This window comes from Python bivittatus, unplaced genomic scaffold, assembly GCF_059951505.1.
Source record: "Python bivittatus isolate LINGU-HERP-01145 unplaced genomic scaffold, Pbiv_v1 ctg000440_np1212, whole genome shotgun sequence".
NCBI classification, from domain to species: Eukaryota; Metazoa; Chordata; class Lepidosauria; order Squamata; family Pythonidae; genus Python; species Python bivittatus.
Window position 1 is genome coordinate 1,677,711 of NW_028277063.1, and position 24,693 is coordinate 1,702,403.

The 24,693-nt window shown below is 43.0% G+C and overlaps 1 protein-coding gene across 2 annotated transcripts in view; it reads right to left on the bottom strand.

Moving 5' to 3' along the window:
- Positions 1-100: 100 nt before the first annotated feature.
- Positions 101-24,693, bottom strand: part of ITGAL (integrin subunit alpha L) — a 67,048-nt gene continuing 42,455 nt past the window's right edge. Inside the window, exons 19-30 of one of the 2 annotated variants that reach the window (XM_088142580.1) lie at positions 24,601-24,674; positions 23,367-23,508; positions 22,246-22,332; positions 20,681-20,760; positions 20,125-20,211; positions 19,216-19,291; positions 17,792-17,905; positions 13,966-14,034; positions 12,138-12,242; positions 4,298-4,393; positions 3,329-3,436; positions 101-1,577 (exon numbers count right to left, since the gene is read on the bottom strand). In XM_088142580.1, the coding sequence (XP_087998706.1) occupies positions 1,392-1,577; positions 3,329-3,436; positions 4,298-4,393; positions 12,138-12,242; positions 13,966-14,034; positions 17,792-17,905; positions 19,216-19,291; positions 20,125-20,211; positions 20,681-20,760; positions 22,246-22,332; positions 23,367-23,508; positions 24,601-24,674 (1,224 nt within the window). In that variant the 3' untranslated portion in view covers positions 101-1,391. Of the gene's footprint in view, positions 2,561-3,328; positions 3,437-4,297; positions 4,394-12,137; positions 12,243-13,965; positions 14,035-17,791; positions 17,906-19,215; positions 19,292-20,124; positions 20,212-20,680; positions 20,761-22,245; positions 22,333-23,366; positions 23,509-24,600; positions 24,675-24,693 lie in introns of both variants that reach the window. The other variant, XM_088142581.1, reaches the window with a different exon arrangement.

The window sequence follows — 24,693 nt, forward strand, 5'->3', positions numbered from 1 at the left end:
TGGCAAATACATTACTAATATATGTATTTTTTTTTTAAAAGCACATTGTAACATTGTAAGAAAAGATCAGTATGATCAGGAAAGAGAAATAAAGCCCAAATTCAACAAACCTTCCCAAAATATTTTAATTTAACACAGATCAATAATCAGTGCAAAACAAATGTACTGAACAGTTCAGACAATCCTTGAGTTTGAAAGCCACATAGGTTTGATGCCACATACACTGCCTATTTTTTTGTTTTAAGCTGGATCCTGATTTATGGATTCTGTTCTGCTCCAAATTTTCTGATGACAGAATGCTTTGATATTTCCAAGGGCTTAGTCGGCAACAGACTGGCAAGAGGGAGCATCATTTGCTACCCTTCCTGTATTTGGTTTCAATGTTTGGGGTGGAGTGCATGTTCCCTCCCATATTAAAAGGGGAAGAGCCAGTCTGGTCTAGCGGTGAAGGCACCAGGCTAGAAACCAGAAGGCGCGAGTTCTAGTCCCGCCTCAGGCATGAAAGCCGGCGGGGTGACTTTGGGCCAGTCCCTCCCTCTCAGCCCAACTCACCTCACAGGGTGGTTGTTGTGGGGAAAATAGGAGGAGGAAGGAGTATTAAGTATGTTCGCCACCTTGAGTTATTTATAAAAATAATAAAGATGGGATAAAAAAATCTAAAAAAAAAAATCAGATCAAGAGTATTTAGAGACACCTGCAAGGCCAACAGTACTTCAGATGGTGAAGCTCCTGGCCCTATCCATTCTGTCTCCTCTCCTCCCACTCTTTTGAGGGTTCCTGAGATCAGGATTTCGGAGTCTGGTAAGAAAGTGGAAGTGGTAAACTGGTTGTTGGATTTGGCCCCTGTAATCTCAGAGGGGAATTTATTTATCTAATGGACTGTAGCTAGGTTCCTGTCCAGAATTCCAGAGAATTGCTTTTGTCCTTTGCCAAGTGGGGAGAGGGGGAGCAACACTGATTTGCAAAGTTCCCATTTTAAGTCTTACCTATTTCTGGTGTGCAACTGATAGACGAAAAAAGGACAAAAATCTGCTATTCTCTAGAAAAGAGCCTTAAAAACAATATGTGCGCAAAACAGCTGATTTGTCTTGGATCAAGGGGCTAGCAGAGGACGCAGACAAACACATTTGTTTAGAGAGATGCAGTTCCTGCCTAAATCTTGTTCTGGCCATCTGATCGTGTGTACCCGTCATCTACGGCCTCTACAAATACAGATTATGGCTCTCTTTCCAAGACGGCCAGTAGAAGCCCCTGAAATAAATGCAATCATAGCTCCTTTTTTCATTTATAAAAGTCTTCATTGCCAGCACCAAAAAGTCTCCCTTTTTTTCACATGGAGCATTTATATCAAGTAGCCTTGGCTGTAGTCTCTGGAGAGGAACACGATTTGGTCATTGAGCCTCATTTTCTTTATTCGATGGTTCTGTAAAGAGTTTGGTTTCATTCTCTTTGTCGGCCCCCATCTGAGAACCTTCTTTCTCAGCACCATCCTCTAGGTTGTCAGCTGTTTGTAATGCATTCTCATTTTCTTCCTGAAGTTCTATCTTCTGCTTATAATTACGTTTGAAGAATCCACACTGGAATGCAGAGCAGGGGAAACCATTAGAAGCAGAAGGTAGAAATGCTTCGCCTTTATGAGTTTGGTCTGAGGCAACTTACTGCCTCCCAGGCCTATTCCCGCAATCTTCCATTTTGACAGCCTCAATTTTTAATACAGGATGCATATTAAATATTGTTCATAGTTTATCATATGCCATTCCTTTCCATTTATGTACCATATGTATCATTATGTACCATATGTACCATTATGTATCATATACCATTCCTTTCCATTTATTAAAGGAACAGATAAACAAGGTTAGTTTGGAGGTGCTTGTTTATTTATTAGTAGCTTATTTATCTATTGATTGATTTATTACAAGTAGTTAATACTGCTTTAATTAAAAAAAAACAGATCTAAGCAGCTTGATATAATTCAGTTCAGGCCAAGCTGTGCAACACTTGTGAGCTAAACAGTTAAATATAAGCTATCCCACATAAACACTGTTAGGAATTTTGTATGTTGCAAAATTAAAAAAAAAAAAATTCTAGAAACACAAGTAATCTAGCCCTAATTAATATAATACAGGTAGGCCCCAGGTTAAGAACGCCCAGTTTACGGATGACCCATAATTAAAAATGGAGCCTATTGTAGCAAAATTTGAGTTAAATACACAATGATTCGAATTAAATACACAACGGTTCAAGTTCATTACACAATACTACTTATACAGTATTATACTATAACACTGTTCTGGCTTACATACAAATTTGGCTTGAAGACAGACCTTGGGAATGGAACTCATTCTTAAACTGGGGACTATCTGTAAGGCCATTCTCTTCTAATGGGAGATTTAAGCACTATCCATTCGTATCTGAAATTTAGTTTTACCGGATTGTGTAAGGCTTTTGCATGAACAGTCTCTTTACAGTAAAATGGGATCGAATCTGGTCAGGAGGGAGGATCTTCATGTTATGGATTTGCATCCCCATCTAAATGAGAACATTTTGTGGAGTCCTTCTGTGGAGTGGATAAGGCCACATTTTATAATTCCCAAGTTTCTGCTCTGGGAGAAGATCCCAATCCTAATATAAAAATTACTAGTTTATACTTTAGTTTATCCTCCCATATGTTTGTGTGAAAGAGAGCCCAAGGAAAGCAATGAGCTATTGATAATCATTGCAAAAATATAAATATAAAATTATTATAAAAATAATACATTAAACACTATAAAAATAAAAATATTTTTTCTCCCTTCTCCCGAAACGTATTTCAGGAAAATCTAAATACCACAAAGCAACTTAAAAGATAAGGCAGCCCACAAAGATGCTGTTCTTCTGATATAACTGTTTTTCAAACTCTATAAAACATTGTAGAGCAGCTAATTCAGATTTAAGAATTCCTAAGAATTTAAGAAATCCACAAATTCCTTCTTGGAGCCGTGAAACCATTTTCCATGCCAGAGACAACGTCAACAACCATTAGCAGGGCAACAATTGGGAAATGATCTCCACTCAGTGGCATGGTCCATGATTTGCAAGCAAAAAATCCTAGGCTTAGTTTCTAACATCCCAAGTTAAACCATCCCGGATCCTAGAGAACTATAGCCGCACCATATACTTTGGTCAGTACAAAACAGTGTTTGATGAGCTGAAGAACTTTTGGATATTAGCAATGCTAGTTTTAAATGTTCCTGATCAAGTCATTTTTTAAGCCAACCGAACAGAAAGAGCCAAACTCCCAGTTCCTCCAAACTGCTAGGGATTTCTAAAATAAAGCAATTCTTACCTTATAAAGTCCTACAATGAAGAGAATAAGCAAGAACAAGCCTCCAATGGCACTGCCTATTATAATGGGGAGATAATTCATCGCGATGATCACCTCCACTTCTGTGACCTGTAGGGTAGACAGAAGAAAGGGCGCACAATGGAGGAAAAAGAAGGAAAGGGAGACACAAAGACACACTCACATCATTGGAACCTGGGACAACTTGTAAATCAGCAAACATCACTTAAGGATGGCATATGACCCTCTGCCATCTTTTCTCCATCCAGGTTTTATTTTATTAAGGAGCTGCTTTAAATAAAAATGATAGCTAGCAGGGCAATTCTCCTAATTTCCTTCCTCTTCAGTTGAAGATTCTGACAGTACAGACTTTATTACCTCTTATCATTTTCCCTTTCTCCTCCTTCATTTGTCATTATTAATACTCTGCCTTTCAGTCTGCTCAAAGCAGCTAACGCTCTAAAATAAGCAGTTAAAATCCAAGAAAAACAATTCAAAGGATGTGGTTGAACATGTTTTGTAATAATGTCCAATAAGGAGATTTGGATGATCTTGAATGTTTATCCAATTGTTTGTGTATTTGGTGGGTTCTAACAAAACCTACTGCCAAATTAGATTTTGGATTTTTTTTGAAGGGATGATATGGACTTATTTAATACTGGAGGTAAAATGAGTACAATAGACTGCATCAAAGCTATTCTAAAAGTCCTGGGACCTAAGGTTTGTAGCCTGTTTGATCAGTTGACCACGTTTTAGTAAGAAAAAAAAAAAAGCCCAATAAATTTAAAGATGTTCTGCCACCTTTCTGTGAACCTTCTAAAAGAAACTCATGACTTTGAGAACTTCCGCCCTAAAATAAATGGATTGGATGGAGGAACATTATAGTGGAAGAGATAACAAATAAATACCACAAAGAATATAGATAAATTCTCAGCAGAGGAGGAAAAGAAATAATTTCAGCAGCAAACCCACCTGAACCTGGGCAAATTCATGACCGTAGAAATTTTTGAATCTTCCGGTATTAAATTCTACCCACAAGGCTGTGCAAAGCTTGGAATGAAGGGAATGCTAACAAGATAGAGAAAAGGATAATGAACTTTAGATTGTATCAGGCAGCATAAATCATATGAAGTAAACCCCAACTTTTATAAAAGCAAGTCATCTGTTTTAAAACACGTGTGGTTGCAAGAAGGAAATCTGAAGTCTTTGAATGTTTAAGAAGCCCACTCAAAAAAGTTTCCATCTGCTTGAGGTTTATAATGATAAACATTGTAGGTGGAAATCCATGTTAGTCTATACTATCCCCAAATCAGAAGAAGTCTAGTAGCACTTTTTAAGTAAAACTTGTTAATCATAAGACATAAGATTTTGTCAACTACAGTCACTTCATCAGATTCATACAGGATTTACACTGAGATGGGGAAGGAAAGGAAGGGAAGACAGAATGGTTATGTGAGACAGATTACAAGTACCATGTGAATTGACAATTGTAATGTGTTCAGAATCAATTCACACATTACAATTGTTGCAACCTTCAGAGATACCCTGAAATCTTTTGATGTATATAACCGTTTGATGTTCAGAAATTTATCACTCAATTGTGCTGGCGAAGTTTCTTTTTTCCCAAGACGGCTACTTTGAGATTTGTAATGGAGTGTCCTGAAAAGTTGAAATGCTCTGATATTACTTGTTTTGAGTTCTGAGGACAAACTTTTATCCATTAATTCTTCACATTAAAGGAAGAGCATGTGAGATATGCCATCATCTGCTAACAATGCCCCTCTGGATTCTACAGAAGATACAGGCCAAACTTTGCACAAAATAATTAATAGACATCAGAACTCAAAGCAAGGACAAAGTAATATCAGAGTGTGAGAAGGCAGGGAGAAGTGAGGGCCTCAAACGAACCATGTTTGCTAGGGGAGAGCGCTGTGCACCATGGGGCAGCCTTGGGGGTGGCAGGAGGGAGGATGGGCAGAAGGCACACTCGCACCAGAGTGGAGAGGGACGGCAGGAGGGAGGAAAGACTGCAGGCAAGAGGCACGTTCGCTCCAGAGTGAAGAGAAACGGCAGGGGGCGGCTGTCGGGTCAAGTGGGGATTGGAATGTGTATTGCGCTGATTGGATTCGGAAAGTGGAATGTCTGCGGTTTTGCGGTTAATTAGCGGCGCTCCGGGGCGGTAAAAAGGTGAGATTGTGAGCCAAGCCCTCGTAGGTTGGGGAGGACAGATAGGGGGTATAAAAACCTGTCAGACCTTGCTTCGGGGTTCCTCCATTGCTGCGGGAGGGACCCACCTTTGCAAACGTGCCCAATAAAAACTTCTGTCTACTGGATAACCGAACCCGTGTCTGTCGTTTTCTGACAAAATTGGCGAGCCAGCCAGGAGTCCTCGACGTGGACCGGACTGTGGGGAACCGGTGAGTAATCGGCCGTAACACCCCGTTGAGGTGTCTCCCGTTTTCCCCGGAGTCGGGTCCAGGACGGGACTCCAATCGCCAGTCAGACAGAAGTAAAGAGGAAGTCGGCCGACGAGGGGACCTCCGGGAGGTCTGGTGAGTACAGCCTACCCATAATCTCGGGGAGATTAGCGTGGTTACGAGGCGTTGGACGCCGCAAGGGGACAGAAGAGTCCGGGACCTTCTGTAAGGTGGGAAACGTAGTCAGGAAGGATGGGTAAGGCGCAGAGTAAGAGTGTAAGGCCAGGGGCCAATGGGAAAAACGCAGTAGGGGGAATCCCCACGGATTCTCCATTAGGACAATTGTTGCAACAGTGGGAGACACCCTGGTTGTGTCCATTCACCAGGGGTCTGGAAAAACCGACCATGATAACTTTGTGCACTAAAGAATGGCGAAAATATCCACTAGTGGACCCCGAATTCCCCTACCATTGGAATCCCCAGTAATTACTGGGTGACCCAACTAAAAAACTACATTGTGGAGCATAAAATGTTAACACAGGAACCCTATGTGGAAGTCTGGTTCCATGTTCATTGGGAGGGGCCTCGACCCAAGTTAGCCAAAATTTTTGTCCAAAAAGAACAGGAGGATGAGGAGGACCTCTGGCTGACTAGACCTCAATGGGGGCCGCTACCTCCTCCTCCTCCTCCTCTTCCTATCGCTCCCCCTCCGGCGCCCCCACCCTATCCCGGGCTGCGGAAAGAGCTGGACCAGCTGAACCAAGACATTCAGAACTTGCCCTTTATTCTAAGGTCGGCCAGTGCCTTCCCCGTCCGGGAAGTCCCGAACGGAACGAACGCACAGGGGGTGGCCGTCACCAGTTACGTAACGATTCCCATCAAACCCAGTGAGTTGAGGGAATTAAAAAGGACCCTCCCTCGTATGCAAGAGAACGCCCATACCGCCGCCGAACAATTGGAACTTTTTCTCGGCCCGGTGGAATACTCCTGGGGGAACTGAATTACATTTTAGCCCACCTCTATACGCCAGAAGAGAGGGGCCAGATTTGGCGAGCTGCGCTCGGGGCTTGGGAGCAAAGGAATGCAAATGTCCCAAATGCCCTGGCCGCAGATACTAAATTCCCTCTGGCAGACCCAAATGGGATCCCAATAATGCTGAACATCGGGAGAACATGAGAGGAGTTTCCCCCTGTACGACTAGGGGGGTCATGGTTCCCCAACCGGGACCCACAGGGAACCCTTGGTAAACATCACGGTGGGTCCCACTGGCGAGGAACGGCAGTTCCTCGTGGACACCAGAGCCTCTCGAACATCCCAGGGATTGCGAAATCCCGGGGCGCATCGGTATCGGTGATGGGGGTGGGAGCTCTCTGGTCAAGGCAGACGTACTGGAGGAAGTGAGACTGGAGTGGAATGGGAAGGAGGTAACTGCAGATGTGTTACTGATCCCACAGGCGAGAGTGAACTTGCTGGGAAGGGATCTCATGGGTAGTCTAGGAGTGGAGTTGTGGAATGTGGAACAGGCAGAAAGGATGTGTTTGTTGCGGGAGGCGGACGTGGAGGTTGTGAACCCTGAGGTATGGGCAGGAGAAGGGGGCGGGGCGGTTTCGCATAGCCCCAATTAGCATCCCCTTGAAACCAGGGGTGACGGGTTTGCGGCAAGCCCAATACCCGCTGTCCCGGGATGGGAGGCGCGGGCTGAAGCAACAACTGAGATGGACGGTGCTGCCCCAGAGGTACACCGAGAGCCCCCTCTTGTTTGGACAGGCATTGGAAGAGAAACTCCAGGGGTTCCGGGCCCCTGGGGGTTCTCGGGTGCTGCAGTATGTGGATGATTTGTTGGTGTCTGGAGAGAAGGAAGTAAAGGTGAGAGAAGACTCAGTGGCTTTATTGAACTGGTTGGCTGAAGAAGGATTGAAGGTGTCAAAGGGAAGGTCCAATTTGTGGAAAGGGAGGTCAAGTATTTAGGACATGTACTCCGGAAGGGCGAGAAGTTGATTGATCCTTCTCCCATACAGGGGATAATGCAGTTGAAGCCCCCTCATACTAAAACAGAGGTGCGGCGGTTTCTGGGTCTAGTAGGATATTGCAGGCTATGGATAGATGAGTACATGAGCAAGGCTCAGTTTCTGTATGAGAAGTTGAAAGGATCATCTGACAGGGTAGAATGGACAGACAGGGACACAGAGAAGTGGGGGGGAATTACGAAGGAGCCTGGTGACGGCCCCGGCTCTACCGAACTTGCCCCCCCCCCTTTCACCTATACGTTACAGCCCATGGGGGAACTGCCATTGGAGTGCTGACTCAGAGACGGGCTGGGAAATATCAACCAGTGGCCTTCCTGAGCAAAGCCCTAGAACCGGTGGTGAGGGGATGGCCGACTTGTGTGCAGGCAGTGGCTGCCGCTGCTGTACTAGTGACAGAAGGGAAAAAACTCACTTTTGGGAGCCCCGTGATTGTCCATTCACCCCATCAGATCTTAAGTGTGCTTAGTCAGCAGGCGGCTGCTTGGATGACAGAAGGGAGGATGTTGAAATATGAGACAGTTCTCCGGATAAGTCCTGATGTGGTGGTAGGAACAGACAGGAATTTGAACCCAGCGGAGTTTCTTGCGGGGGAGTGGAAAGAATGGGAGCCGGCAGAGCACGAGTGCTCCACCCTGTTGCAGCTGCAAACAAAGACCCGGGAGGACCTGCAGGAGGTCCCGCTGGAGGAGGGTGAGGTCTGGTTTGTGGATGGGTCTAGTCGAGTAGAGCAGGGACAAAGGAAGTCAGGATATGCGATAGTGGCGGCGGAGGGAGAGACAATAGAGAAGGGGGCACTACCAGGGGATTGGTCGGCTCAGCTGTGTGAAGTGCACGCTTTGAAACGGGCACTAGAGTTGGGAAAGGGAGTGTCCCTCACCGTCTACACAGACTCGCGATATGCCTGGGGAGTAGTGCACATTTTCGGGAAAATTTGGCTGGAACGGGGTTTACTCACAGCTGCTGGAAAGGGAAGGTTGCAGGGAGGAAGCAGGTCATTGGGTTACAATTGAGGGGACCCCAGTAGTGAGCCGTGCTGACATGAGGGGGATGGTGGAGAAACTGCACGAAGGGTCTCACGGGGGTGCAGGCTTTGGTAGACACTGTAAAGCTGTGGGAAGGGCCAACGGGGTGTTGAAGCAACATCTCACCAAACTGGGATTGGAAACAGGGCTACCTTGGACAAAGACACTTCCGGTTGCCCTGCTTCGAATGCGGACAGCCCCTCGCAAGGATGTGGGGGTCTCCCCATTCAAGCTGATGATGGGAAGACCTTTCCTGGCTCCAATGGGAGAGCCTATCCCCGAGCTAAAGGATGCCTTCCTGAGAAAGTATCTCTTGGTACTGTCACAATCTCTCTTGTCTCTAAGAAAACAGGGACTCCTCGCTCAACGGCCCCCTTGCTGAAAGACCAACACCCCCACAAGCCAGAGGATTGGGTCCTGATAAAAACGTGGAAGGATGAGAAGCTGAAATCATCTTGGGAGGGACCATACCAAGTTCTCCTGACAACTGAATCAGCGGTTCGGACCTGACAGGGGGTTGGACCCACTACCATCGGGTTAAGCAAGCTCCCGACCCCCGACCATGGACTGCCCAACCGGGAGACAGACTCAAAGTAAAACTTAAAAGGAACTGAACTAAGGCAGGGGAGGAGATGACCAACATAAAGGCGTAGAATTGGCACAGACAGCTTTGATCACTGGGGATGATCCCCGTGGGAGGGGGGGGATGTTCTATCATTTTGGGTCTTCTCCCATACCAAGACCCTGGACTAATCAAAGGCAAATGGCTCTAAATCTCTTGGGGATAACCAATGCAACTCAATGTGTATATTTCAACAATACCCAGAACCGTACCCCCATTGCCCTCAAAAGGTCCTGCTTTCACTTGTGGAGGGGTCTATAATATCCCTTACGCCTCAACCCCTCTATACCTACCTAAAGGTTTCTTTTTGTTATGTGGACATGAAGCTTACACCTATGTTCCAGCCTATAGTTCAGGGGCCCTTGTGCCATAGGGCGCCTGACCTCTCTATATGCCCTGCCTCCAATACAAGCGCACCCATCAAAGAAAAAAGAAAAAGGGAGCTGCCATCTGATTGTGAGAGTGATGTGACACTCTTGTCCGAAACAGAAGCCATGGCTCTGGCCCTCTCCTTAGTAGGGGTTCCTGCACTAAGTGGAAGGGCTTACCTGGACCTAAGGAAGGTGGCCTGCCTCCTGGCTAAAAGTGTCAACCTTACATCCTCTCTCATTGCAGCCCTCACTGAAGAAGTCACTGAGATCAGGAGGGTGGTCATTCAAAATCGGATAGCTATAGACTATCTCCTATTAAGGGCAGGACAAGGCTGTGAATCTTTTCAAGGTCTTTGTTGCTTTAACCTAACCAACAATAAGAATTATGTTGAAGCAAAACTAGCCAAGTTGAAGACCTTAGCCTCTCGCATATCCGAGGATCCAGAGGGATGGAATTGGTCGTGGCTCACTAGTTGGTTACCTAACTTTGCTTGGTTAAAACAACTTTTTGTACTAGCCATTGGTTTCATTGCCTTACTGGTCCTAGTATGTTGCTTAATGCAATGTCTCCCTGCTTGTGGGAATTACCTGTCCCAGTGTGTGAAGCCCCGGGTCCGGGACGAGGGAGCAATCCTGTTAGCCAGGTTTGAGGCCCAACAGAGGCGTGAAAAGAAAAAGGGGGATTGTGAGAAGGCAGGGAGAAGTGAGGGCCTCAAACGAACCATGTTTGCTAGGGGAGAGCGCTGTGCACCATGGGGCAGCCTTGGGGGGGTGGCAGGAGGGAGGATGGGCAGAAGGCACACTCGCACCAGAGTGGAGAGGGACGGCAGGAGGGAGGAAAGACTGCAGGCAAGAGGCACGATCGCACCAGAGTGAAGAGAAACGGCAGGGGGCGGCTGTCGGGTCAAGTGGGGATTGGAATGTGTATTGCGCTGATTGGATTCGGAAAGTGGAATGTCTGCGGTTTTGCGGTTAATTAGCGGCGCTCCGGGGCGGTAAAAAAGGTGAGATTGTGAGCCAAGCCCTCGCAGGAGGGGGAGGACAGATAGGGGGTATAAAAACCTGTCAGACCTTGCTTCGGGGTTCCTCCATTGCTGCGGGAGGGACCCACCTTTGCAAACGTGCCCAATAAAAACTTCTGTCTACTGGATAACCGAACCCGTGTCTGTCGTTTTCTGACAAGAGCATTTCAATCTTTCAGAACACTCTACTACATTACAGAGATTGCTGAACTCACATACATCCAAAGGATTCAGGTCCCCACAAACTAACAGATTTTTAACACATTATGATTGTTCATTATGTATTTGTAGTCTATCTTACATGTAACTTACACCTGCATAACTACTCTGTCTTCCGTCTTTCCCTCCCTCACCCCACATCCCAATTTAAATCCTGTATGAGGCAAGTTACTTCACTGCATCTAGTGAGCTACAATTCATGAAAGTTTATGCCTTTAAAGAAACGTTCAGTCTGAAAAGGTGCTACCAAATTCCTGATTTATAGTTTGTAATGTACAAAAATCTTGTTTAGAATGACTGATACGTATCACATTATTTATGTGATGCTCTAGCACAGTGTCTCTCTACCTTGGCAACTTTAAGACGGGTGGACTTCAACTCCCAGAATTCCCCAGCCAGCATGCTGGCTGGAGAATTCTGGGAGTTGAAGTCCACCCATCTTAAAGTTGCCAAAGCTGAGAAATACTGCTCTAGCATCTTTATATATTGATATAAATAAAAAAGAAATACTGTATAATTTATACACAAAATATCCAAAATTACAGAAGGGCTATCGGTCAGTAACACAGAAAATGTGTACACTGATTAGGCCTAATCCCTGATTCAATTCCCAGCATATCAGAATCAAATTAAATGAAAATCTGGTTTCTGGCTTCTTAACTTGTGCTAAGATTAGGCCTGCTAAACCATACTTTGTAGAATAAACCAGAATTGAGTTTGCTTCATACTCCACTAGAAACCATGGTTAAAAATCCACAGTAGCTGGGTCCATATAGCATGCTAAGCTAAACCAAACAAATCATATCATGGTGTAATATCAGGTTATTTTGAAACCTGTATAATGTCCACAGTAGAAAGATAGCTAGATTAGAGATTTGCTCATGTCACAGCCTCTCCCTAACTCCTCATCTCAGTTTACTGCAGGCCTATAATTCCTTTCCTTTGCAGTCCACAAGCTTAATGAATGTCCTGCCTACTTAAATATTCAGATGTTGAATAAATTGGAACCAAGGTCTATTAGATGAGGGAAAAATAAATTTTCCCACTCTCCAGGTTTCAGATATAAGAGGAACGGGGTTGTCATCCTTTGTTAGTTATCTAGCTGTTTTTACCTCTGTATTGTTTTTGGTATACATCATCCCAGTAATATGGATTATAGATGAATTAATCTGTCCAAGATTACACTTGTAGATAACATATTCATCAACTGCACATTGCTAGAAAGAAAACAGTGGAGTTAAAGAAATATTCCAGCTGCACTTAAAACAACTTTTTCAGGAATTGTTAGATTTCTTAAATGACAAGTAATTTGACAAGTAATGTCTATTTTGATCAAACCAGTATTGCCATACATAACAGGCCTCCTAATATATTCCCTTGTGAATAATAATACCACAAAAGAAGAAACAATGGGGGACATTTTTAGGTCAGAGCTCTGTCCCAGGCTGGTAAGAAGAAATTATTTCTTACTATTTCTTCAAAAAATAAGTCAGAAGCAAGAGCACCAGATGACCCAACTGTGATGTTACTGCCTCCATTAAGTTGGGAATAATTATTTGGGGAACTAGCCGTGTTAATGATCAAGCAATTCCATCATGAATTACACCATTTATGAAAAATATTTAAGAAACTGGACATGCCCCAAGTGATCCACGCAAACAAACAAAAATTAAAAGGCAACTGTGACTTTGATACAATTCCAGGAAGGTATCAGTACATTTCAACCTATTCCTGTGTTCCTAGTACAGAAAGCCCAATTCATTCAGGAAATCTACTTGGATGGAAGAAACTGAGGTAGTTCAACTAAAGCTCTCTGAAGTAGGTCTCTGTCCTACTACACACAGAGGAGGAATCATGCTAACCCAGCCCTTCCTGTTCTTTATCTCGGAGGGCCTGGAGTAGTATGATTCCTCCTCTGTGTCCGTAAGGATAAAGACCTGTCCTTCAGAGTATTGTAAACATTCAGTTTCTTCTATCCAAGTGGATTTCTTGAATGAATTGGCCTTGCAAGGAACAGAGGAGTAGGTTGAAATTAGTTCAAAATTAGATACAGATTAGTTCTTGAGTAGCTGATATTTTTATTGCATTTTGTTAAGCGTACTTCAAAACGAGGTGCTCATTCTTAGGTTTCCTTCCTTCCAAGTCCTTATCCTAATATATCCCTCTCCAAGAACCTTGCTCATTCATCTCCATCAACCCCCACTATCCAAATATTTCCCATAACCCCAAAATACTTCTCTTTCTGCCTTGCTGTCCCTTATCCTGGATCTAACTCCCAGACTCCTATGAAGACTCCTAACTCTTATGAAGTGGAATTCCTTTCTTCCTTCAGAGTTCTGCTTGAAACCCACCTTTTCCATCAAGCCTTTCACCCACTCCCTCAGTTTCCAAATCTAACTATAATAGTGGGTAAACATCAGCACACAAGAGTTATCCGTCTGGGGAACTTTTCCTTCCCAAGAATCTTTAGATCCTCTAGGTATGAAATAATGGTTGAGAGATGTGTGAAAATTGTAGTTAGTTTTACCAGGGTGCCTCTGAATATAAGCTCAGTCCAGGAGCATTTTTAATCCTAAAACTATGTTTTCAGTCTTTTCATGCACACACATCTAACCCACTCCTAATTTTTCTCCATTTCAGCCTAATTCGGGGAGACAAATTCTATTTTTAGGTTGTTGCTGATAAAAAACAGGGGGCTGGCAATCAGTAAATCCAAATCTACCTTCTGCCATTCCCTGATTTACTAGAATCAAGGTTATTTAAGTGAAATAAATACATGTTTTTTCTTGGTTTATCTTTGCTTTCTTTTCTCTTTCATCTCCCAGCTGTTGTTTATATAATATGAACCACCCAGTGCATGGGCTTGCACACGTACAGCAGCATATTTTCCATTACTTAACAATGTTGCATCATATTTAGAGATGGATGCCTCCAAGCTACCTTAATTAACTTGGGATAATTCCTTGTGGCTTTGTTCATTTCATCAGACTGGCAATTCACAGTGGGATCCTAAAAAAACAACAATTCCATGTTATTGCCATGCAGAACGTATGAACTGTTAGATTGCTGCATCAAATTTTTAGTTGACACATTTGCCATGTGCATTTCCTCCTTCAGTGTGAAATCACCCACTATCATTCACAGAATGTTACAGAGTCAATCAATTATATCCTCCACTGCATGTTTTCCATGGGTCAATTTATGTTCCTCACTGCTTCCTCTACCATTTTCTTAAATGCAAAAAATAACCAATCTTTCGTGAGCACTGTTCTGATGCCAGCAAGTTTGGAAAATGCAACAGTGGCCACGGGATTGGAAAAGGTCAGTTTACATTCCAATTCCAAAGAAGGGCAATGCCAAAGAATGCTCAAACTATCGCACAATTGCACTCATTTCACATGCTAGCAAGGTTATGCTCAAAATCCTACAATCGAGGCTTCAGCAGTATGCTGGGAAAGATTGAAGGCAAAAGGAGAAGGGGACGGCAGAGGATGAGATGGTTAGATAGCATCACTGAAGCAATGAGCATGAAAGTGAGCAAACTCCGGGAGGCAGTGAAGGACAGGAAGGCCTGGCGCGATATGGTTCATGGGGTCACGAAGAGTCGGACATGACTTAATGACTGAACAACAACAACCACCCATGTTTGAGTCATCAGGAAATGACAGTGGCTGAAATGTGTTCCCCCCATTGCTGACCCTCCCTATCCTACCTCTATTGCACCTGATCGGGTGCTCTGTTGAATGGTGGTGTCCTAGTTATGGGCTTATCCACCCAGCCTCCTTGCCATACATAGAATTCCTGAGGATGCCTCCCCTCATAGACAGGCTGCTGCTGAAGAAAGATGAAGCCGGGCCAAGATGGAGATGAAGAAAGATGAAGCATGGAAATAGTGCTTTTTCTGGAAAAATGGAAGTTGACCTCCTTTCCCCCAGATAGTTCATGGCACTTGGAGGAGGAAGGCTGAAGTGATGCAGTCCGGATGATGACCTGCTTGGCTCCATTTGATCTGACATGGAACCCTCTCCTTCCATCCAGTCACTGGGCTATACCTCTGTACATCTATACCTCCGTGCTCTTTGTGAGGGAGACCAAACTTTCTGCAGCTATTCTCAATATTGTTTTCTTGAACCTTTAGCTTGATTGGTCAACCTAACGAGCAGTCACTGCCACACCCCGTTTGTCAGTATCAGGGTTAGCAGGAAGAAAGGATGAAATTGACCAACCACTCTTCATTATGCTAGCTAAATTCCTTCAGAAAGAAAGTTGGGGCAACCAAAGGGAGTTCCATGTCTCTGCCTCCTTCCCACCTGCCCTGACAACTCAGAAACTGGGGAACTGGCCTCTGCAGGACAGGTTTGTTTGATTATGTGGTTGTCAAGAGGAAGGGTTGTTGTGAGGACACAGCAGTGAAAATGCTCATTGCAGACAGTCTGGTGGATCCATCCACATCCAAGAACCTCCTTTCCAACTGAACCCATGAGTGGGAGGAGTAGTCCACATGCTGTCCCCCCAGCTCTCCTGACTTCCTGGGCTGGAAAGGGTCCCCACAAGGCTGACCAAAGCTGGCAATTAGTAGGGTTGGAAACAGCAGACCTCCTCTCCCTGGTTAGTTTGCTTGGCTAGTGGACCAGAACTGAAGAGGCAGCTTCCCTTGTTCCACATGCATGGGTGACGCTGGGGTCCTGGGCACTGATGCCAGAGAGTGAAATGCCCTCTTGTAGGCTCTCTAGTCAGTGCAAAGGCCCTTTCTGCCTAAACTGACTCCCAAAAATGAAAGGTGTGAAGTGGCTGCTGGAAGCATTCTTTCTCTCTTAAAATAAACACACACACACACACACAATACTAAAGTGATGGTGCAAAGGGCCCATTTTACAGGGACTAGAGGTCTGTGATGGCTGTAAGGTATTGGGAAAGAGACAGGGACAACATTCGGCTCCATCATTCTCCTTCTGGATGGACAGTAGTGTGCATCTACCCATCAGAAAACAGCTCAGCCCCTTGACATGTGGATAGCTGGTAACTGTTTTCTGCTTTTTCAGAAAGAGGCATAGCAAGTGGTGATCAAAGTATGCTCAAAGCATTTCACCTTTCTTCTTTCTGGGTTTTACCTTTGTATCAAAAGGTGCCGAAGAAATATATAGTGATTCTAATCTGTCACTCATGGAAAAAAGGGCTGGGGCTTTGATTGTATGGCTTCTTCGTTGTTGTTTTTTTAACCCCCTCCCTGCAGACACTCCTGGTGTTATCCCCCAATCTTTGAGCTGGTAGAAAAGTATGCCAGCATAAATTGTGCGTCCTCTTTTCCTCCACAGTAATGAGACTGGTGAGTCATTTATTCTACATATTAGAGGATCAAATACATACTGCATTATGTGAACTAGGTAGAGAGCACATTATCTCTAAGGTTATAGAATTTGATCATATATGCTCAGTGATATGAAGAAAGGCGTCTGATGAGAGAATGGCAATGAGTTTGACAGAAAGGTTCCTACATTTCTTTGGCAGGCATCTGGTGAAATGATATTAATGAACTAGAAAGGATCTTCAAATGTAGGCATCCATGAGGGAGGGACAAGGGAGGGCCAAATTGATAAAGGCAGCATTGTGGCATCACAATGCAAGCCCCACCCCCTTTTCAACAAACACTGTGACATCACATGTTTGCCTGAAATGGGCAGTGTGTGTTGTGGTGTCACAACATTGCTTTTGTCAGTCTAACTCAGTATTTCTCAGCCTTGACAACTTTAAGATACGTGGACTTCAATTCCCAGAATTCCCCAGCCAGCCATGCTGGCTGGGGAATTCTGGGAATTGAAGTCCACGTATCTTAAAGTTGCCAAGGCTGAGAAACACTGGTCTAACTAAAGCACCAAGGTACTGCAGATGGTGCTGGTTTCAAAATCTTTAATTCATTGTGGATTTCCTAGACAGCAGACCTTTAGAGATTGACAGAAATTTTTTTTTAAAGGTTAGAAAACTACACACTGAGACTTCAAAATTCAGGATACCTTTTTTTTTTCTATATGAATCCACTGCAAGAATATTTTTAAAAGGAGTAATTTAAATACAGGAAACAGAATAGTCTCAGATTATCTGTCATGATTACCAGTTCAACAGGAGACATAAATTAAGCCCATAATTAGATCAGAATAATGTATGAGAGGAGAAGTTATAGAGGAACCGTTTCAATGATCTGAAAAGGAGGGCTCAAAAGATTAGCTTATTTGCATGGTACAGACCAGGTAAACTGTAAACTTTTTAATGTAAAAAGGTATAACTGGTTTGATTAGGTCAATGCTGCGTTATCTACCCTGCCTTGTAAATTTTGACACTATTTTATCCTCTTGTAATCCCTAACACACTTGTGTTTTAGAAAAATGACATTAACACTTTTTGCCTTAGACAAAATCATTTAAAAATAAGGATATCCCAGGGAACATTCATAGTGTCCTTCAAAAAATTTAAATGTGTCTGGTAACTGGAAAGCATGCATATCTGGGTATGTGTGTGTGTGAAAACCTGTAAGATGCAGGCATGACATCACAATCTAAGCCCCACCCCTTTTATCGGCGCATCATATGCACAAAAGGGGCAGGGCTTTGCTCACAGTGCTGCACCTGCCAAATTGCAAGTTTTGATCTTGCCACCAGTGGCTGTGGCCGCTGCTGGAAACAACTGGATTTTCTAAAATTGAACCTCATTAGGTTATAGTTGAGCACTGAACAAGAGTTCACATGAGTTTCCATTTAGCAAGTTGACGTACCGTAGCTAGGACATGATCAACCTTCCATATCAGTCCAGCAGGCAATTTAGTTGGCACCTTCACGTACACCAATACTTCTGGTGGTGGGAATGCCCCCATGGGCCAGTTTGTTACCTGGAAGTGAAGGAAGGTGAAGAAAGTCAATGATTAAGATGCCACAAAATTGTCCTCGAGGAAAAGCAGGTAGGTAGATAACACAAAAGTGGGCAGTGGCAATAAAAAAGAAAGGTAACTTTGTATATCCAAATCAGTCTGTTGGAGTCTTGTAACTCAAGTTTCTTTCCTCTGTTAGCACAGTGTTTCTCAACGTTGGCAAGTTTAAGATGTGTGGACTTCAACTCCCAGAATTCCCCAGCCAGTAATGCAAGAAGGCCCCATCCAGATTAGGACCAGGGTGTAGGAGAAGAAGACTTCAATCTTGTCACCCTTCCACAGTCCTAATCTGGTTTAGCCACTCTCCCCACTTCCCCATGCCAGCATTTTAGTTTTTTTGAACAAGCCAACCAGGCAGAGCCAGTTCATCACACAAAAGCTTCACCTCTGGTTTAGCCCCCAAGTTGGGATTAAACCTGCCTGCCACTAAGAAAAGTGTTGTGTCCCCATGCAAGGTCTCCTCAGCATTTTAGAGTAGAAAAAGACTCAAGAAAAAGATGGTTTTCTTAGAGCCCTTTCTATTGTCCAACAAATGCTATCCTTTGTTATGCTTGGTTGTTCTGTTTTTAATTATTTTAAATTGTATTTTGGATGTTATAAAGTCTTTTGGAGTGGGGCAATAATAATAATAATAATAAATAAAATAAATTTAAAATAATAATAAAAATGAAAATAATAAAAGAATTAAAGAATTGGAGAAGATCACAAAGTATCAAAATCTAAAAATCAAAGTTGAAAGATTATGGCATAAATCAGCAGTGGTGGTCCTAGTGGTTATCAGTGTATTGGGTACCATACCAAAAAGCCTTGGACAGCACTTAGAAAATCTGCACACTGACAAGATTTCCATCTGTCAATTACAAAAGGCCACACTGCTTGGATCCTGCAAATGAAGGCCAACACCAAACACCTGGCAGCTATGATTTCACGTTGTGTATTATTATTATTAATCCCAGAATAATAATATCAGTCAATTGCAAAAGGCAGCTTTACTTGCAACAGCTTATATCTTGTGATGATACCTTTAACACCATCAAACAACATCTGTCTATCCCAGGTCCTTGGGAAGGACTTGATAGGTGGACAAAAATACCAAATCCAGTCTAAACATCTGGCTGACTGGGCAACCAACCAACCAACCAACCAACCAGAAGAAGAAGAAGAAGCCGCCGCCTTTGGGCCACTTTCTCCCAAAACCACTGGATTCCAAGCACCATGAAAGACATTACAGAGTTCTTATTCTGGGAGAAAGCTTGCAAGCACTGACTCACTTTATATGAGTGTGTCACAGTCTTGTTTTCTTGCTGTTGAGAACTGAAGTTAACGTAGTGGCTTGACGTTTCTAACCTGCAAGGCACAAAAAGCAGGGATAGAGGATGATGGCAGTGGAAATTTATGCCACTGCAGGAGATCTCATTCCTAGAACTCCTTTCTCTCCACTGTCTCCAAGAGAACTTAACCACCTGCAGTACTAGCTAAAAAAGGAAAAATAAATCTGCAGTACTTCCAGATAGAGGGGTCCTAATACTGTTAAATTAAAAGACGTTATGCAGCCATTCAGTCTTTTTAACTGATTCTGTTTGTGGAAAGAAAGAAGACAAGGGGTGGGAGAAAAAGGGAGGTCTACAGCTCAAAGCTGACAAGGTGTGGACTCTGCCTAATATTCTGCGAATCCAACAGAGCAAATTCCACAATAAAAGCCTCATTTGGAAGCACCCCCAATCTTGGAACCAAGCAGAGTAACTGTACGGTATAGTCTGTGTTTGTGATGCAATAATAAGCCGTTTGTGATGCCATAATAAGCCACAGTCGAAAGCCAAGGAAATGTCATATTTTCTAGGAAGTGAATATGGAAGTCTTTGCAGGGATTCCAAAGCCAGGTATTTGTAAAGTTATTAGATCAGAGTGTGGTTTATGCACATTCACTAGATCAGTGTTTCTCAACCTTGGGAAGTTTAAGATGTGTGGACTTCAACTCCCAGAATTCCCCAGCCAGCCATGCTGGCTGGGGAATTCTGGGAGTTGAAGTCCACACATCTTAAACTTCCCAAGGTTGAGAAACACTAGATCGTTTCAGATGTTAGATTCATTCTGCTTAATTATTCAATACACTACAGTAGTATACAGCTCTGCTTTCATCCCCAGGAGAAAAATGGAAAAAAAGGCAACCAGAATCTTACCCGTTGACAATGATGTTGATGGGGTACTTTACAGGGATGCTGTGACGAGCTTTGTTGTTTTGAAGAGTGTCGTTCGCCTCATTCTCACTATAAAAGAGTAAGGCCAAGAACGCACAATATATTCTTAGAACTACTTGTTCCAGAAGTGATCCGGACTTCTGTATCCAGAAGCAACCCATACATTTTCTTGTAACACCCAAGCAGATAATCCTTCTCCAGCATCTGATACTACATTGTAATAAATAAAAGACTTTACACACTGATGGCTTCCATCATGCTGTTCTCTGCAGCAATAATTTCAATCCACTTTCCTCTTTTCTTTAAGACTTTAACATTTTCTGGCCCACCCAATTTTACCACACACACCCTGCCACTCCTACATGATTCTCCTTTCCAAAAACTTTTTGTTCATCCCCCAACATTCCACTCCTGCTCTATCCTGAGTGGAAGATTTAAGAGTAGGGCAGCTCATTCTACTTTCTGTGTGGCATCTAACACAATAAGGCTGCAAAACATAAAACAGAATGGTTCAGTAGAATAAATATTTGAAGTTTACCTGCTGACATATACCTCCATCTCCAAGTTCTCTGTCCAGGCAACGTCGGCGAGGACACCAAACTGGAGCTGGATCAAAGCCTGAGAGAAAGCAGATCAACATTTCGACAGTTCACAACATCTGCCAAACATTTTACTGTCTCTTTTGTTCTGTCTCTGCTCTTTGAAGCACCAAATCAAGCCCCTTCACCCTCATAAAGCTCGCTAAACAATAGAAGATGCATATCCTGAATTCAGAATTGCAAGTTTGTTTGTTTTTTAATTCACATTTTCTGCTCTTCCTGCTTGGTCCTCTGAATTCTCATGGCCAAGATGCCTAAATACAACTCCAGAGGCATTGGCGGGGTTCACCCAATGGGGCCATGCCAAAATGTGATTGGGCTGTTGTTGCTTGGCTCAACATTGGGCAAGCACAACTGCTGTGGTTTGTAAACTCCTGTTTCTAGCTTAGCGCAATATATGAGTCAGCCATTGTGGATTGTTCAGGAAACCACAGCCAAAGCAAATTGTGGTTTAATCTAAAATGTGAACTTGCACATAATTTCTTTCAGGATACCAATTTTGCTATAGGCCTCAGCTTCTGCTAGAGCAGTGTTTCTCAACCTTGATAACTTGAAGATGGGTGGACTTCAACTCCCAGAATTCCCCATGCTGGCTAGGGAATTCCGGGGGCTGAAGTCCACACATCTTCAGGTTGCCAAGGTTGAGAAACACTGCTCTAGAGGATGCTATTAGGCAAAGGAATAAAGGCAAGATGGTCTGCTGCGACATACTGCTCTGACATAAGATGACTAACTGAACTGCAAACTGTAGCTTGGTTCTGGGAGCAGTTCAGGATCCTCAGTCCCTGTATTGACTAGCCCCGTGTGATGGGATGTGGGAATGACCTTGGGAGACAGGAGGAAGAGCCACAGCCAGGGCAACAGTCTGATAAGCAGTAATTTAGCCCACAGAAGGAATGTGGGTGTGGCAAATGTCTCAGAAGGGACACTCCCAAGTTTCCTGGGCTGTAAAGGTGAGGGGGGAGAGACGGACTTTCAGACTTGCAAGATTCTGTTAATGTAATCTGTTAATGTAACCTTACTATAAAGTAGAGCTAGTACTTCTGGGTGTGCTTCTTATCTGGACTACTTCACAAGGCTGACACCCAGCAAGATCCTGCTGGAAAGGAAGGCGATAAGGATAGAGTCGAGACTGTTGTTCTTTTTTTCTATTCCAAAGAACAACAGTTTCGACTCTATCCTCCATCATGAATTCTGCCTTGTTCCTTCAACTATCATGACTTCTGAATGTAGTCTACGGCCCACTCATAGCACAGGATTCAAGTTAAGGCAGCCCTGCCTAACTCCTATCGGCAAAGTTTGCACACAACTATCCAAACGTTCTGCAAACCCAGCACATGTGCTTTGTTTTGAGTTCAGTGTGCCCTGCAAACCCAGGAAATTAGGTTAGTTGAGTAAACCATGGTTTAATTAAGTACCGGTCACATTTCTTGCAATACAGCCATCAAGATGATGAAGACCAACCACCGCCAGCCCCTACCACCATGCTAGTGTTATCAGATACCTTGGTGCTATTCCTGTAGATGGGGTGACTGACGTTGCAAGCAAGGCCTTTATCGTCCTGACACCTCAAGAGGATATAAGCACTGGACTGGGAAAGAAGAGAAGCAGTGGTGAGATTCAATCTAATTGCTGCTACTTTCTTTTTTTTTAATAATATTTTATTGAGATTTTAAAGATACGTAGTTAAAAGTTAGAAATGAAAAGGAAAATTTGAAATACAAAATATAAAGAAAAGGAAAAGAAAAAGTGAGGTAAAGTAAAAGAAAAAAAGATATGAAAAATAGATAACTTCCAATCTATCTCTGGTCTTAGAAATAATAAGGCTATCATAAGTGCTAGTTTTTAATACATTAAATAGGAATAATTCTTTGTCTAAACATATCCCATTAGATTTATAATCTAATTGCTGCTACTTTCTCTTTTCCAACTTAAGACCAGTTATCCTGACTTCTTTATGCACAATTTTGGAAAACCCAGACGCTACCAACAATACAAGAATGGTTGTTAAAACTGATGGAAATGGCAGAAAATGATAAACTGACTTGCTTATTAAAAGAAAACTCAAATAATTATTACCTTAAAGAATGGAAACCATTGATGGACTATTTGCAAAATGCAGGTGGGGTGAAGCTTACATGGGGATTTGAAGATTAGATTATAAATGTAATGGGATATGTTTAGACAAAGAATTATTCCTACTTAGTGCATTAAAAACTAGCACTTATGATACTCTTATTATTCCTAAGACCAGAGGTAGATTGGAAGTTATCTATTTTTCATATCTTTTTTCTTTTTCTTTTACTTTATCTCACTTTTTCTTTTCCTTTTCTTTATAATTTGTATTTTCAATTTTCTTTTTCATTTCTAACTTTTAACTTTATAACTTTAAAATTTCAATAAAATACTATTAAAAAAAAAAATCAGTTATCCTGACCTTTGGACGATTAGAAACACCCCCCTCCAAAAAGTCTCAAGATGTCGAACGTTGTGGCTTTCCCCTTATGTTTTCTTCTGATGGGGAAAAAGGAGCTACTTAAATATACACCATTCCCACTGAGAAAATCATGGCAGATGGGCGGCACTCCCTGCAAAGCCCTGCCTTGTAAAAGGTGGAATACATACTTTCAGCACAGAAGGTTTGCGAAAAGAAAGGCCTGGCAAATGAGGCACATAGAGGGTGGTAAAGTATGCATCTTCCCGCTGGTTCACCAGTTCCAAATTCATTTCTAGGAGACACTGAGGAGATACAACCAGCTCCTTAGACCTGGTGAATGGGAGAAGAAGTTGATTAGCGCTATTCTGTTTCCAAATTTGAGAATGAAATTCTATAAATACACTTGAGAGCTGGTGTCGCATTCGATTCTCACTTCAGCCAAGACTTTGCTAAGTGGCCATAAGAGTGCATTTACACCATTTGATTTAACCCTGGAGTCTTTAGAGCTGTAGAAACTGTGGTAGAAAAGAAGGTAGGAATCTCTGAAAGATCATTTGTTGAAGCCTCAGCAGCCTACAAACCCAAGGAGTCTTCTACAGAGCCATGTTTGTAATCTGTGGCAGAGCAACTTGTCGAACAGAGTTTATTTTAGACCAGTGTTGTCCGAACTTGGCCACTTTAAGATGAGTGGACTTCAACTCCCAGAATTCCCCAGCCAGCCAAGTCCACTCATCTTAAAGTGGCCAAGTTTGGACAACACTGCCCTAAGTGATCTCAGGGTCCTGGTGGATGGGAAGAGGGCTGTGTGTGAAAGAGGAACAGGTGAATAGAGGAAAGAATTCCCTAAGTCAGTGTTGTCCAAACTTGGCCACTTTAAGATGAGTGGACTTCAACTCCCAGAATTCCCCAGCCAGCATGGCTGGCTGGGGAATTCTGGGAGTTGAAGTCCATTCATCTTAAAGTGGCCAAGTTTGGACAACACTGTTTTAGACTGAGTCTTACTGAAGCTTAACTTAAAATATCTGCTGCTGCCCCTGGAAATATTTCCCCCCTCCCATACCCAATCTTGGCACATTTTGGTTCCTTTATCATTAGAGTTTTATAGTGTAAATGTGCCAACCTGCTTTTGCTCAGCTTCTTTCAGCTTCACCTTAAATTTCAGTCCCTTACAGAGCGAAATGTAAGGATTATTAAAACAATGTATTTAAAACCAGACTGCATACATACGGATTAGTATTTCCAAAACTTAAATCCTACCCTTCCCGGATAGCTTCTAATTTTTCTCATATTCTTCAAAGAAAAGTGACTGACAGTATCAAGGAATTTATACTTTATACGCTGCCCAATATATAAATTGTACACTGCTCAGAGTAACTTGCTGAAATGGGCAGCTATAGAAATCAAATAAAGAAACAAACTTACCCGGAAGAATGGAAGGCAATTTTCAGATCAGTCACACACACTTCATCTACCCCACAGTTCTTCTCAAAAGGAATCTGTTGTGTTTGATAAGAG